General features: G+C 38.3%; 1 protein-coding gene across 1 annotated transcript; it reads right to left on the reverse strand.

The window, feature by feature from the left end:
- Positions 1-4: 4 nt before the first annotated feature.
- Positions 5-13,191, reverse strand: Puc (puckered). The gene is made up of 4 exons (XM_064072518.1): positions 12,910-13,191; positions 9,325-9,925; positions 3,501-3,845; positions 5-1,329 (listed from the first exon to the last, which is right to left on the reverse strand). The coding sequence occupies exons 2-4, from the start codon at positions 9,893-9,895 to the stop codon at positions 1,046-1,048; spliced, it is 1,200 nt and encodes a 399-aa protein (XP_063928588.1). The 5' UTR covers positions 9,896-9,925; positions 12,910-13,191; the 3' UTR covers positions 5-1,045.
- Between the last annotated feature and the right edge of the window lie 648 nt (positions 13,192-13,839).

The raw sequence follows: 13,839 nt of genomic DNA on the forward strand, positions 1-13,839 counted from the left end.
CAAATTCGGTATTTTTTGTAATTTTAAGTTATGGATTTGAACCAAACAACTATATGGACAGTCTGAACTCTTAAATCAGAAGTTCCTTACAAAACAATAGTGAAGGCACAATTTTGTTAATGCGATGGTGTCGCTAGAATATACAATGTGCACCTATTAGGTAATTAGTGATCTGATGATAAGTCACAAAATTTTTCCGCACCTTTTCCGACTATATATCCGTGATATACTTAAATAATATGAGAAAAATCACAACGACAATTTTAAATAAATATGTTCATTCTTCTAGTCATAAAAAATGCTTCCTAGGTTTTAAACTAAAATAATATTCCAAACAAACAAAGTCCTCTACATATCAATCAACATAAAAAACGTACGATTATTACCATTAAAAACTAAAAACTAAACACTGACTTATTTTTTCAATGAACAATATGTATGGCAACATTATTCTTTATGACATAATATAGTAGATTTTTATATAGTTAGGCAATATATAAATTATTCACTATGAATAAGTAATAAATTAAATACACTAAACGATCATGTCTGATATTGAAATTCTCTTTGCGACAATACGACTACCTAAACGGTTTGTCATTTTATGTATACAATTACTGACATTTTTCCGCGACTTAAGAAGTATCCTTCTACCACTAGCCACACTCAAAGGAAACCAGCTGCTTTAAATAATAATAATAATAATAAAAAAACAAACAAAAATACGCGCAATAAGTTCTACTGCATACTACTTTATAGTGAATATCTTTATTGGTACACAGCCATTTTCTGAATAGTAAAGCATTGATTATGTTATTACACGTAAAAAATTAGTACTTTAAAGCTACCTAATTCGCACAGGCTGCAATAAATAATTTTCCTTATGACTATTTTTTTTCCTGCATTTAAAGCTTTTATTATAAAATCATCAGAATCAATGCTCTACCAATATATAGACTAGAATGAAATTAAATGGCGAGTTGAATGACTAAAGTTTATTTATTTGAGGATCGCGTCAATACCTCCTCTAAAGTTCATAATGCATTCAAACACTACAGCCTTGTGTCACTTCATCACTGGATTGTTGACTCCAGCGACACTGATGATTGTTATTGCTACCACTACGTAAACTTTGTTCTAATTCTAAAAGTTGTCCCATGAAATTTAAATTCGGGGAAATAATAGGCCGGCAAGCTTTCACCATTTTGTAGGCTTCAACCATCGACATTTGTTTATATTTCATTATATAAGCAATCGCTATTGTGGCGCTGCGTGAAACACCGGCCTGGCAGTGTACCAACACCCGTAGGCCGTTATTCCTTGCTTCCTCTGAAAAACAAAAAAAAATCGATTAAAACTCCCGCCAAAAACGCATTTGCGCAGAGGCGCCACCACACAACAATCGCCGAACTACGCCGCTGTCTGTTCTCCAGTTCTTCATACTCCCCGGTTAATATGTCACAAACCAGGTCCGGATTAGTCAGTCTACCGGCTAATAATAAATCATGAGTAATATTTCGAATTTAAATGGAAAGGAAAAATGTGGCGCTACGGATTTTTATTATCTTTGATGTGGCAAGGTTTAGTCACCGTTTTTGAAATTGCAGGATTAACCTACAATTTTTTGGCACGGAAATAATCGCCGGTAAACAAAACCATGCTAGTGGGTAACAATTGATCTTGTAAACTGAGTTGGAAGAATCGCTTAATTAAAGTATTATAGAAGTAATGGTTTAAAGAGTGATAAAACGTAACTTTAAGGTTAAAGATAACATTTACATGTTTACGTAGGTGTTTATAATTTATTGCATTATTCATACAAAACAAACTAAAGGAGATTATTTTTCCCGACCTAATTTAACAATGTAGAGAAACGGGGAGGATTTTAGTTGTTGTAATATGGTTTCTCGTTGACATGAAAACGTAGTTAAATATATTCAGATTTCCCAACGACGTGCGTAAATGATAAATAATTACTGCTTCTTGTCGTAAAACGACAAATTAGATAAGTCACCGTGAGCTTAAATTTTAGTACACAATGCTTTGTGACTTAAGTAATAGAATGTCAAGACACGAGTATGCATTTTTATTGCGTACGACCTTCGCAACAATAATTTAAACACTAATTTTGCAATCCTTTATTTATAATGGTGATTGCAATGAACTATCGAAAGTATTTTGTTTTCTTGTTCAGCTGAACGGCGAAATACGGAAACGGAAATGATTCGAGGATAAAAGCACATTATCAATATATAAATTATAATATTGACGTATGCGCCATCTATCGGGAAGTTGTCGTGTCCGAGGTCGAGATTACCATGAACTGTGTTAGCACTTCCGGAACTCCAGTAGCTTAGGGCAAGTATGCAACCTTCGATGCGTCAGCAGCGAAGGATAACGCGGTGTAATTAAAGTAATAATGAAATTTTATTTTTATTTTGGAAAGTATTTGGGGCCGATTAAAATAGATTGGAGCGAGTGGGGTAAGAGTGTACGTGAGTCATTCTTCTAAAACTCGGTCTTTATTAGAAGCTTAGTTTATTTTAGAAGTTTGTATTTATAGGTATCTAAAAACGAAAACTGGAAGATGAAACACCATAAAAAGTAAATTGTGCATTTTTATTGCGTGAGCGGTTTATTTCCATTTGAATTGACAAACACGTGGCGTTTTATGAATTATTATCGGTACGACGGAGTGGAAATGGTTTGAAATTATGTAAGCAAATTTCACCGGTGCTGACATTTCGAGAAATTTAATTAACAATAATATTTATAAGAGTGTTGACCTGGAGGTTTCATAACGCGAGGGAAAACGGGATAGTAGTAAACATTGGGCGAATGGTCGTTAAACGGTCTGTCTATTGTTGTAATGAGTAATTCCTTTATAGTGGATGATCACCGCTGTGTTTACCAACAGAGAGGTAGGGCTTTAGGGCAGTAATACAATTAATGTCTTGTGCATATGGTTATGGGATACCGCGTATGAGTCACGGGAACGTCGGCCAACGGCCCTTGAACAATGAGTAGGATGAGTAATGATTGCTGTGACTCAAAACTCTCGACAAGGCCGTTACCCAGCCAAATGTGCGCCATTCATAAGAACATGCACCCATGCTTTCTCTTGGTACAATGAATGCATGGAATGGAACGTGTACGCTCCACTCTCAAATGATACAATTAATCAGGGAAAATGAACCCGCACAACAGGAAATCAACACCCGACATAAAATCCTTCGATTCGCGCAAGCCACCGGTCGACAACGTATGCGTAGGGTTTTTATACGTGGATTTGAAAGTAGCCGGAGAAATTCTGCAGTCCTGCGTCCCCGGCAACAAGGCCGTCGTCATATCAGACGAGCTTCCGCCTGGAGGTCCCCGGGGACCCTCCGAATTCCGCTGGCAAATAATTGGGCAATTACGTGTGGTTTTTACGCCATCTGCATGAAAACAATGCTTTCTAAGAAAGCGCGACTTGAAAAACAGATGAGTCAGTAACTTACCGATAAATTCGAAAGCTTCTTCAAAATACTGCTTGAGGTTTTGGTGTCCGTTGTCCGTCGCAGGTATTTGCTTGTACGTGATCCCGCAGGTTTCGTGGTACCCGGCCAGCTGTGGTGTAACATTAAGAACGCAGGTGGTACCGAGATCTTGTAGACAAGACAAGTCAGCTGCATTCTTGCTGTTGCCCAGATACAAGAAGGGCAAAACTCGAGAGGCCGGATGCGAATCTATGTCGGCCAGGGCCGGACACGACGCAGACGACGGCAAACCCCGCGATGATAAACCAGAAACCAAAGTGTCTTCGCATAAATCCTTATGTTTACGATGGAATTCGGTGTGACCTCCTGAAAAGAAACAGAATGACTCATAGTTGAAGCGTTTACAATTCTCCGTGTCTGCGATACTGACGTAATTCCTACACTACACGAATTTCCCGCACTACCTTTCAAACCATTACGCCGGCGAGCCAAAAAAAGGACATTCTGATAACTTTCATGACTAAGCTATACTATTATTAAAATGGGCGCGTTCGCAAGTACGTTCTTACAAGGACAAGGAAGACAGGTAGTCGATGCAGTAAATGTAAACTAGACTCCGACTCCAAACCCGTTCCAGTTCCTTGTCGAACTTTGCGTTCGGCCACTGCACAAAGACTCCGACCGCGCTTTGGGGTCACCACCACATTGTAGTACAACAATTCTTTTTCGTATTATTATTATTATCATTGTCAAGTCAAGGAACTCCGACCCGAAAAGGTTTTCATACCCGGCCTTGTGGCGCCAATTTCGAAAAATTCTATTTGGGACGTTATGTAAGCCCGGACGCGTGATTGACAGCCCGTGGCCACGTGACCACATTAATTAGCTCATTATTGGGTCAGAACAAGCAGAAATATTCACGCAGCATTTAAATTAGTTCATTTTATTCATGAGTAAGACAAGAAGGGTACAGGAATTCGAAATCATGAATAATAAGGCGTCATTAGAATTACAAACGAAGCTAGTGAGTCATTTCGAAAAATCTGGTGCATATTGGGGGTATTAATAATTCAATAAAAATTATTTAAACACTCGGGTTCATGATTCATATATTCAACCCTAATAGTGGAGGGATCATTCAAAACCGTGTTATTTGTTGGTTGGTGAGTCACATAAGATGGGAACAATAACGGATCTTTCCTCTGGAGCTCTTACAGGACCAGATGTTGCCTCCCTACTTTTTTATTTAAATGCAGTACAATACGCTACCCTTATCACACTAGCTCAGGATAATTGTTTACAATCAACACCCCGAAATTGCAGATTTATACACCCCTAATTTGATACAGTGACGTCATCCGACCGCACAAATACGCAAACAACAAACAACGTAAAACGTATAAACAAACAAAAGGCATCCTAGACTTTATTTTCGATGACTAAGTGAGATGTTTGGATAATAAAAAGCACAAAATGTGCTAATTGTTTATCATATCAATAACATCCACGGCATTTACGTATGATCAAAACACGACGATCAGCTGCTCGACTCAAAAATCAACAGCACCCTCGAAAAGAGAACTTTGGAAATAGTCGACTCATAACCTCTTCGCTATCACTACTATCGTAATTATTGTTGACTATTATATTAATTATCTCGTGAAGTATGCGCCACATCAGATAATGAGATGATTGCATTTAATAAGTCTATTCGAGTTAATGGAGCTACTGGTATACATTTCACAACTTGTGGAGTCACTCAAGGTGATTCACCCTGTAAAGGGTGCGTAATGACAGATGACAAAACGCAGTGAGTCAAATCGAAATGTTGTTGTTGGTGCACGTGCTTTAGTCACACTTGTGTCTAACTGAAAAGTCTCGATAGGGGTGACTAAATTTTCATCTGCGGGATCCCCCGGACACGGTGTTTATGAAATCACGAAAGTCACCTTCCGGTCACCGGCGCATCGCTACGTTTCGTACTTGTTACTCAATTGAAATTTATGTAAAACAAACCGGGGTTATCGCTTAAATATTTTATTCATGTTATTCGGACTCCGTACTTTTTGGAAATAAAGCATGACTCACTCGAAAATTTACAAATTTAAGCGCATCCAAGTGTTTAAAAAATTTCAATTTTAAATGAACTGGATTTATGAATAATAATCGAAGTTGAATGGGAACTCACTTGTTTGTTGAGGCATGGGTCTAAACCGTAGTACCAGGCAATTGCTGGGTCGTTTAATCCTCATTTTGGCCACTTTACACCCTTATTCACTCACAAAATTTAATCACTTCAATAACATTAACCGACTAGATGTCTGTCAGATACCATGCAAGTGATTCCGCAGCGAGCACGATCACTAAAGTGATGTGTAGAGTGGTGGGGAGTATGCGTCATTCACTGTCCATTTAATGTTTATGTTCTGCGTCATTTTAAACACTCAAGGACGAAATTGAATTCCCCTTGTACTTCCAGAAAACACCACAGTTTTTTTTGTTTACCATATTAATCCTGTTTTGTGGGTAATTTCAAAGACAAACGCTTTGAAGAACTTCTGACTAATCCGACGCTGTTATTGTTTACTTGTACGGAGCGATCGCGATAATAATGATGTAAACGTGTGCAAACTGTTATTTGGATTAGTGAGTAAAGCCTCTCGAACCGCTTCAAAACGAAAATCATCGGCCTGATAACAAAACTAATTGTGTATGATTCACCTGATAGCGCGACTCGTTGTAATCATTGTGAGTACAACTTTATCGATACGGGTGACATATGCCAAATATGGTCATTTCTGCGAATTTTAAACTGACTTTTTCGGCCGCTTTTCTATTTTAAACGCAAGATAAAGACGTGACAGAGATTTAACGACACGTTGTTGAATTAAAATTTCAATGCAGTAGTTCCGGATTGGCGTATGTCTACCACGTGGATCAAGACGCAGGCATGATTAATTCAACGTATGAAATATTTCAAACAATAAATATGTATTAAACCATTAACATAAGTTATTCGTGAATCACTAATAAAATACTCCAAATTATCTAAAGAGGAAACTTCTGCGCTTTTGCCCGTTGCGTTGTACATATTGCAATGTTTACACATACAGATACGAAAATCAAATTCTTCCGTGTATGAAAATCCGCGAAACGACTACTAATATGCAAATTTCGTGATGATTTATATTACGCTAAACAATGACATTTCAGTGGAAGAATTATTCAACTTGCGGTTTAACTTTCAGCAACAGGACGATATCAATGTCGGATTGTTATGAAACTGCTTCGCAAATGGTCGATGTACGTTTACATTAGCGAGGGTGCGTAACTTTTATTATGATAACAACGCACTGACTCAAGTGTTTAATGTGCAACACCTGCTTTTAGTCATGCTGATTAAAACAAAAAGCATTTTGGGTGTAGTCCGAGCATATTTATTTCACTGGAAATTACCAACTGGAAAACTATTTAACACAAAGAGCGAGCTTTTTTTATCAAATGTAACCTTTGCAACGTCTAATCAAAATCATGATTTTACAATTTGAAACAACGATACCTATCTGATAAGTTAGGGTTATTCATCACGAGATAACATCTTGTATTTGATAACAATACTTGAAATCTTTCGATGAAATATAGTTGTTTTTTAAGAAAAACCAATATAGGTGCGATAAGGGGTTATTTTAACGCGGGAAGTTGATAAACTTGACACTTGTGTTCAATACGAACGTATTGTTTCAACAGACAATACACAACCCTGCGTCGAGGGAGACAAGATAAATTCTCTTATCTAATTGAATTTTCCCGCCAAATTCGCAAAAGCATCTCGACAGTCATTAGTATTTACACCGTCTGCTTTAGTCATTAAAACATACAAAAAGACTTTTGGCAAGACCAGTCATCTATAAATAGTCGAATGACACAAAGTTTTGTTTTTAAAATGTCGCAAATACATTCATTTTAAACGGAACAAAAGTGTGTCCACTAGTTTTCTAGGAAATGTTTCGAGTTCTTTCAGCGAGTCATAAAAGTCACACATAATTTTGCCTGCTACAAATGTAATATAGTGTGACTGTCGGAAACCAGTCTCTATTGTTACTCAAGGAAAGTTACTGAAGCACACCCTGTATGGTTCAGGGTGAAGTTAGCGGCTACATTTACAATTAAAATTAGTACGAATACAATTAAGATAAAAGCAAACAGAAATCGATATATACACAATTGTACCAGGGTAGCTTTTTCCTATTTTCACGGAGTGGTACGAGATAACGATTTCCGACATTAAAGTCAAAAAGTGCCTTTGCACACTTTCATTTTGTAATATATCAATATTTGACTCGGTCGATGCAGCAGTGGCAAGGTGGGCACGTATCGACCTTTCAATGCCACCGAGTGTATACAAATTTTTAATTTAAATAAAATGTACGTAGACATGCAATAAGAAAATAAAATCTTGAACACGCATACTCGCCTGATTTAGACCAAAAATAAAATTAATTTAGAGGCATGAAACAAAATTATCAAGACGTCGAGTTTTCGTATCAGTATCACAATAGATTAAAAAGACCGCTGACGTCATTACTCTCATGATTGTTGTTAGAGCTATTATTTAAAAACAAATTTATCGCCATCGTTTTATGGACGATAAGCGCTTAAGAAGGTACTTGTGAGGCAACATAAATCTACAGATTGAGGATAGTGAGTGTTGAGTGCAATTTGGGCCCTGGTGGTTAGTTATATCCATAATTACCTAACACTTCACGGACTGTCAATGCGCAAAGTGCTGTTGTCGTTTTATCGGATTGTCATTGTCAGGTTATTTTCACGGTCCTTGATAAGACACACACGAATATATCTACAGAGTGTGAAAATCTATTTTTGACTGTGGTTTTAAGATCGCGATTGGATTCGAATGATCGAGTGGAATATTAGATATACATAAAAATCCAGCGGTGTTATTTTGGCCGGAGTCTGTTGATGGTTGCTATCTATAAAATCATTAGTGGTGATTTCATTATTGATGTTTTTGTCGAAGTATACTAAGTTTTATCTTTAAAAATTTACTCATTCATCAGCAAACCGAGCCGTGCGCAAAATGCAAAATTGTCGATTATTTTTGTACGATACGTCACAAGCGCTTAGCTAAGGTGGATAACACTTGACTATTGATTCAGCTGACAATTTTCGGCGCGATACGAAGAGGCCCCATTTCGATAAAACCGACGTTGCATTTAAAATTTTATTTGTACACAATCGAGCAAATGTGGCAAAACAAATTTACAACGCATTCAATAGATATGAATAAATATTTAAATATTACTTAACAGTTACAACAGTATTGCTCAGTTTTAAATCAAACATTGGTTGTCACGTCTTTTTATAATGGCGAGTTTAGCAAAACTTGCAAGTGCCTCGCAAATTTTTACTACGCAGTTTCGCTTTACCCGTTTCGACCCCAAATCCCGGATGGGGACTCGAGTAATTAGCACAGCGGCGTATTCGAGTGATTACGTCACGCGATTCGCTTAACGAATGTTTTATCCATTCGGATTTGCGGGATTTATATTTTTGGGTAAAGTTTGAATAGATAAAGCACGGTTCGGATTAGTGACGAAAGCCATTGTTGGCGAAGTTGATGAGTAATGGAGAAATAAAGGTCGACGTTTTTTGAGTTTTGAGCGTAAACCCGGAGTCTAAAATAAGAATGGGACATGGCGCATATATGGCGTGTTAGTCACTGCCATAAGTATCGGCAAATAAACAAACGTAAGGCGGCAATGCTGGCCGAGTCCCAAGTGCAGGTCGCAAGAGGAGCGTGGGCGTGGGCTTAGCAAGAACTCACCAATGAGGAGCGAGGGCTCTTTGTTGTCCTCCACCAGCGAAGACAGCACCAGGAGAAGCGGTTGCGCCGCGGTTATCCGCTCCTTGTCGCACGTGTTGTCGTCGTAGACGATCACCTCCTTGAAGGCCCTGCGCTTGAGGATGTCCTTGCCCTCGCGGGTGGTGGCCAGGTCCGCCAGCGTGGCCTTGCCCTGCTGCAGCCGGCGCCGGTTGAACCTGTCCGAGCAGTTGACGTTGATGGCGCCGTTGATGTGGTTGACGTTGTAGGAGATGAAGGGCCGGCAGTCCAGCACGACGAAGGTCTTGGGCCCTTGGCGCGCCGCCTCCAGTTTCACTTTAAGGCCGTCGGGGTCCACCGTCTTCACTTTCTTGAGCACGAGGGCCCGCTGCAGCGTCGCGCTCTCGGCGCACGGGCTCGTGGGCAGGCTGACACTCGGGGTCTCCAGCTTGCACCGCTTCGGAGGACTTAGTGTGAGATGGCCGGGGGTCGGCGGGCCGGGCTCGCTAAAACTTCGGTTTAGAGGAAGCTTCAGACCGTCCCGCGGCCGACTGCTTTCGAGACACACTGACATGACGCTAGATTCGCGCGTCACGCGCTATATCTGGAAGAGTTGAGGAAAACTCACGTTTGTGCCAGCATATGCTGTTGTTCTCTTTATAAAAGCTATTACACCTCGCACCCTCGGCCGTCTTTCGACCCCCACGACGGCGGATTCGACGCGGTGGCCCCGACCACTGACTTATCGTCAACTGACTTAGAGACGTGAATAATGAATGAAAAATTCACTCAATGACTGGGTTATGCTGACCTGGGGATAATTACCGCTTCCTGCTGCATGCAATTAGGGCGCGCTGATGCCACCACTATACAGATTGACATCTCTCGCTGACGTTCGACGCTATTCAAAACGTTCCCACTGATCCTATGCCAAAAATTACTTTCGTTTTTACGACGTTCTATTTTATTACTAAAGAAAAGTTAAACTCTTATCTCGTTTCCTATCACGCACGCAAAAACTGAAATGACAAACACTGTTTATTTTGATTTTTTGTTTCTTATCTTCCTCGGTTCTAAACAGTTATAAAAAATGACCACCACGTTTTTCTTCTCGAATACCTTTCAAAATCAGGTGCAACACAACAACACGACTTGGGGATTTTAGTGCAGTTTCTTCGCTTCAAAAACAAACATCTTAGAACTGTAGTGACATGACTGGCAATTTTAAATTTCAAAATGCACTATTTTCGAGTCCGATTTTTTTCATTATTTCATTGCTGCTTGTATTAATAGCACGATATACTTTTCTACAAGGAGGCACAACAGTACTGCAGTTCATTTTTGGACTAAGCGGCAAATTATGAAATGAAATACCATTATGCACTGTTGATGAGTTACCAATTACATAAAACAGGTTTTCACACCATATGTATGTATTAGGTAGGTATACATATTGTTGACCATACATTTTCTACAGTCCCACTAAGAAGATAAAAATCGTAAGATACACCATATGATCGTAGGCCACGAAATTTGTATTTAAAATAATCAAGTTGGCGTTGTAGCTATTTGACAGTAACTGTCGTCAGACGATTTTATTTCTCATATGATACAACCAAAACTGACGGAATACATTAACACAGAACACAATTTTATTACAAGCTTTTCTAATTATTTGTACGAAAATTACATTTTTTTTCACTGAAGTACAAGTTTGTTATCAGCGTTTTTTTTTTTATTCTAAACAGTGACACTATTCTCAATTAATCTTTTTGTTGAAGTGAGATAATCTATTAAAAAATGTATGAATTGACGATTCTTATCATAAGCCACAAGTAGCACAGATATTCTTACGATAATTATAAGTATATTAAATACGTTTACTTACTTTTTTATTCTTACAATGGTTACTAGTACTTGCGCAGCCCCTTCTTAAGGTGGAAAGTTCCAAGTTATAATTGGAAAAATGATTTATTCAACTGGGATTAATTATAGTTTCGGTTTGTCCCGGAACTTGACTTTGCTTTTAAGAAAAATTATTCATGAACAACTGACTAAAGTTCCTGGAAGAATTTCGGTAACTTCAACAAATAACCTACCATTCTTAACGCAAACCGTGATTTGTGTATTCTCTTTTATTAGTGATAAGATAAAAAGGCACCTTATAACAACAATGACATTTCGAGGAGAAAGTAAAACGTAAAACTTACGTTTACGGGATGACCTTGAGTATAAATACATAATGACTTCATTACCTTGTTAAAAGTTTTGAGTGCAACGATAAACTCAAAATTTTACATTTAGGTTTACGTTCTCCATGATCACAAAAAAGTGTTTATTAATATTTGTAAGTTCACAATATCAGTAGTAGAAATAAAATTTACAAGTCGATTGTCTGAAAACTCTAAACGTCATCCTGATTGTGGCGGAAATCGTTCTTTCCATTGTATCCATAATCCCCCTTATTCCGGGATCGTAAACTTTATTGAATACGCTGAAACGTCACTACGAACAAAATAAGCGTAGTCGTGTTTGATGCACGGTCTCATAGTTCACATGTACGTTTATGTACATTTTCCAGTTTATAATTATCAATGTTTTAATGACATACTTGTCAAGGCTGCAGATTTTTGACAATGACTCAACGCCGCCTTTACAGCACGCAAAATTTTGATAAAGTCGGTTTCACAGTCGGTTAGAATTCCCCGATTAGTTCTGCGTAACGGGAGCAGGGGAGAGTGTTTGATTAATAGCTCCGGAATCTGGATTTGTGGGTAATTAACATACACTTGTCTAGTATCTCCTCTATCAATTCAAGGATAATATAAATTAGCGCCATGTTTTGGATCACTCGCATCAACGAATGGAACGAAGGGGAGGAGAAAAGCAACAAGTTGACAACAGATGAAATTTATCTCGTTAATCGATATTACGATCAGAGAACACACGAAAACATTAACAACGTTTTAATCAGGAGCAAATCGCGATTGTTATTACTTTAACTACCAATTATTATTACAATGAGTGATAAGATAACAATGGGTTTTGATAAGATCGCGTTCGCGGGATGGCGAAATTTTGACAGCTGTCAGGTTGTCACAGAATTCGCTGCCGCTGCTGTTTTGTTATCGGTGTTTCCAGTCCGAGCAAGCGGAAGTAAATGTAAAAGTTCAACAGAATTATCTAATCAGTGGGGAAATTGTGGTGGAGTAAACCGCGTCCGTTTGTAAATTTTCATTCAAGAATGTATCAATTCATTTCGTGCAGGATGTACGAGAAAAATATGTAGAATGAAGAAACTACGAAGGAATTCGAGAGAGTAGCGTTTAGCATATTAGATTTTAAAGGCCAAAGGAACGTACTTCTAAATATAGAACGGGGAAATGTCAACAAAGCGTAAGAATCGGAGAAAACAGGAAGATGTAATTGTCAAAAAAATAATAATAATAATAATTTAAAAAAAAAACTTGAAGACGAGTCGTGCGAGGTATAATTTTCATGTTTATTGATTGTTTATAAAATTGTCAGGCTTTGAACTGACGCACGGAATCGATGTAAGTTAAAGGTCGCGATGTAAATAAAACTTACCGACGAAGAGAATCCGTAGAGCCGTTAGGACGAAATAAATCCGAACCGTTTGACAACAGGTATTTAAAGCATTATTTACAAATAGGAACTACACTTAACAGGCACACTTCTCACACGGGCCAACATTTTCCCAACACAGAAATTTCCACTAGAGTTCTGGGAGTAAATGGGAGAGATGTCCAATATGGAACATCCTTAAAAGCGCGAAATTTGCGATACCAACTAAAATAACCTCGTACGCGTACAGCCGATGACGGATGAATATAGTCAATGAGTCATGCACCATACAAACCATTCAGTTCATGCCCGCATTGCTATTCCTTCTTTGCCATTGGCTGGGCCCGTCAGAATCACGCATGCGTGATGCGCCGATGACTAATACTCATAATTCCAGTCCAATCTTTCGAAAATGATTCATTGTAGTCGATAACTTATTCCCATACGACAGTCGGTCCGGCTATCTTGTTTAGATATAGCACCATTATAGATATTACATATAGACATTAGATAAGGCCGGCCAATTATTTGCCAACATTATTAACATTAAATAAACCTTGCTCACATCTGCCACAAACCGAGTATTTTCGAAATATGACTCACAAGCTATTCAATAATTACGCTTAAAGTCAACATTCCAAATTTAACAAATCAAAGTTTCGCCAAATAAACATTCCTTCTCGACTCCTCATTCGACAAATATTCACTTTGTGTCGCACCTGCTTGCGCTCTACATACTGAAAAAATTTCTTCGACTCGGACGCAAAATCGCCTACATTATCACCCTGACACGACACTTCTATGATTCATTATTTGTAAAAGCGCGTCATGGAACTTCTAACAGCATAAGTAAACATCGACAATAAATAATATCAATTAAAAAACGAAGCGCAATTCGACGCACACATTTTTATTTATATTTCTTAAAGGCTG

This window comes from Zophobas morio, unplaced genomic scaffold, assembly GCF_036711695.1.
Source record: "Zophobas morio isolate AGI-343-1 ecotype UQ-CSIRO unplaced genomic scaffold, CSIRO_AGI_Zmor_V1 ptg000044l, whole genome shotgun sequence".
NCBI lineage: Eukaryota > Metazoa > Arthropoda > Insecta > Coleoptera > Tenebrionidae > Zophobas > Zophobas morio.

Bases quoted from the DNA above. Each gene is read 5' to 3' on its own strand.
- Puc (XM_064072518.1), bottom strand. From the start codon at position 9,895: ATGTCAGTGTGTCTCGAAAGCAGTCGGCCGCGGGACGGTCTGAAGCTT. The intron at 3,846-9,324 runs GTGAGTTCTTGC...GTTTCTTTTCAG, and splicing joins AGAGCCCTCGCTCCTCATTG to GAGGTCACACCGAATTCCAT. The intron at 1,330-3,500 runs GTAAGTTACTGA...TTTGTTTTTCAG, and splicing joins AGAAGCTTTCGAATTTATCG to AGGAAGCAAGGAATAACGGC.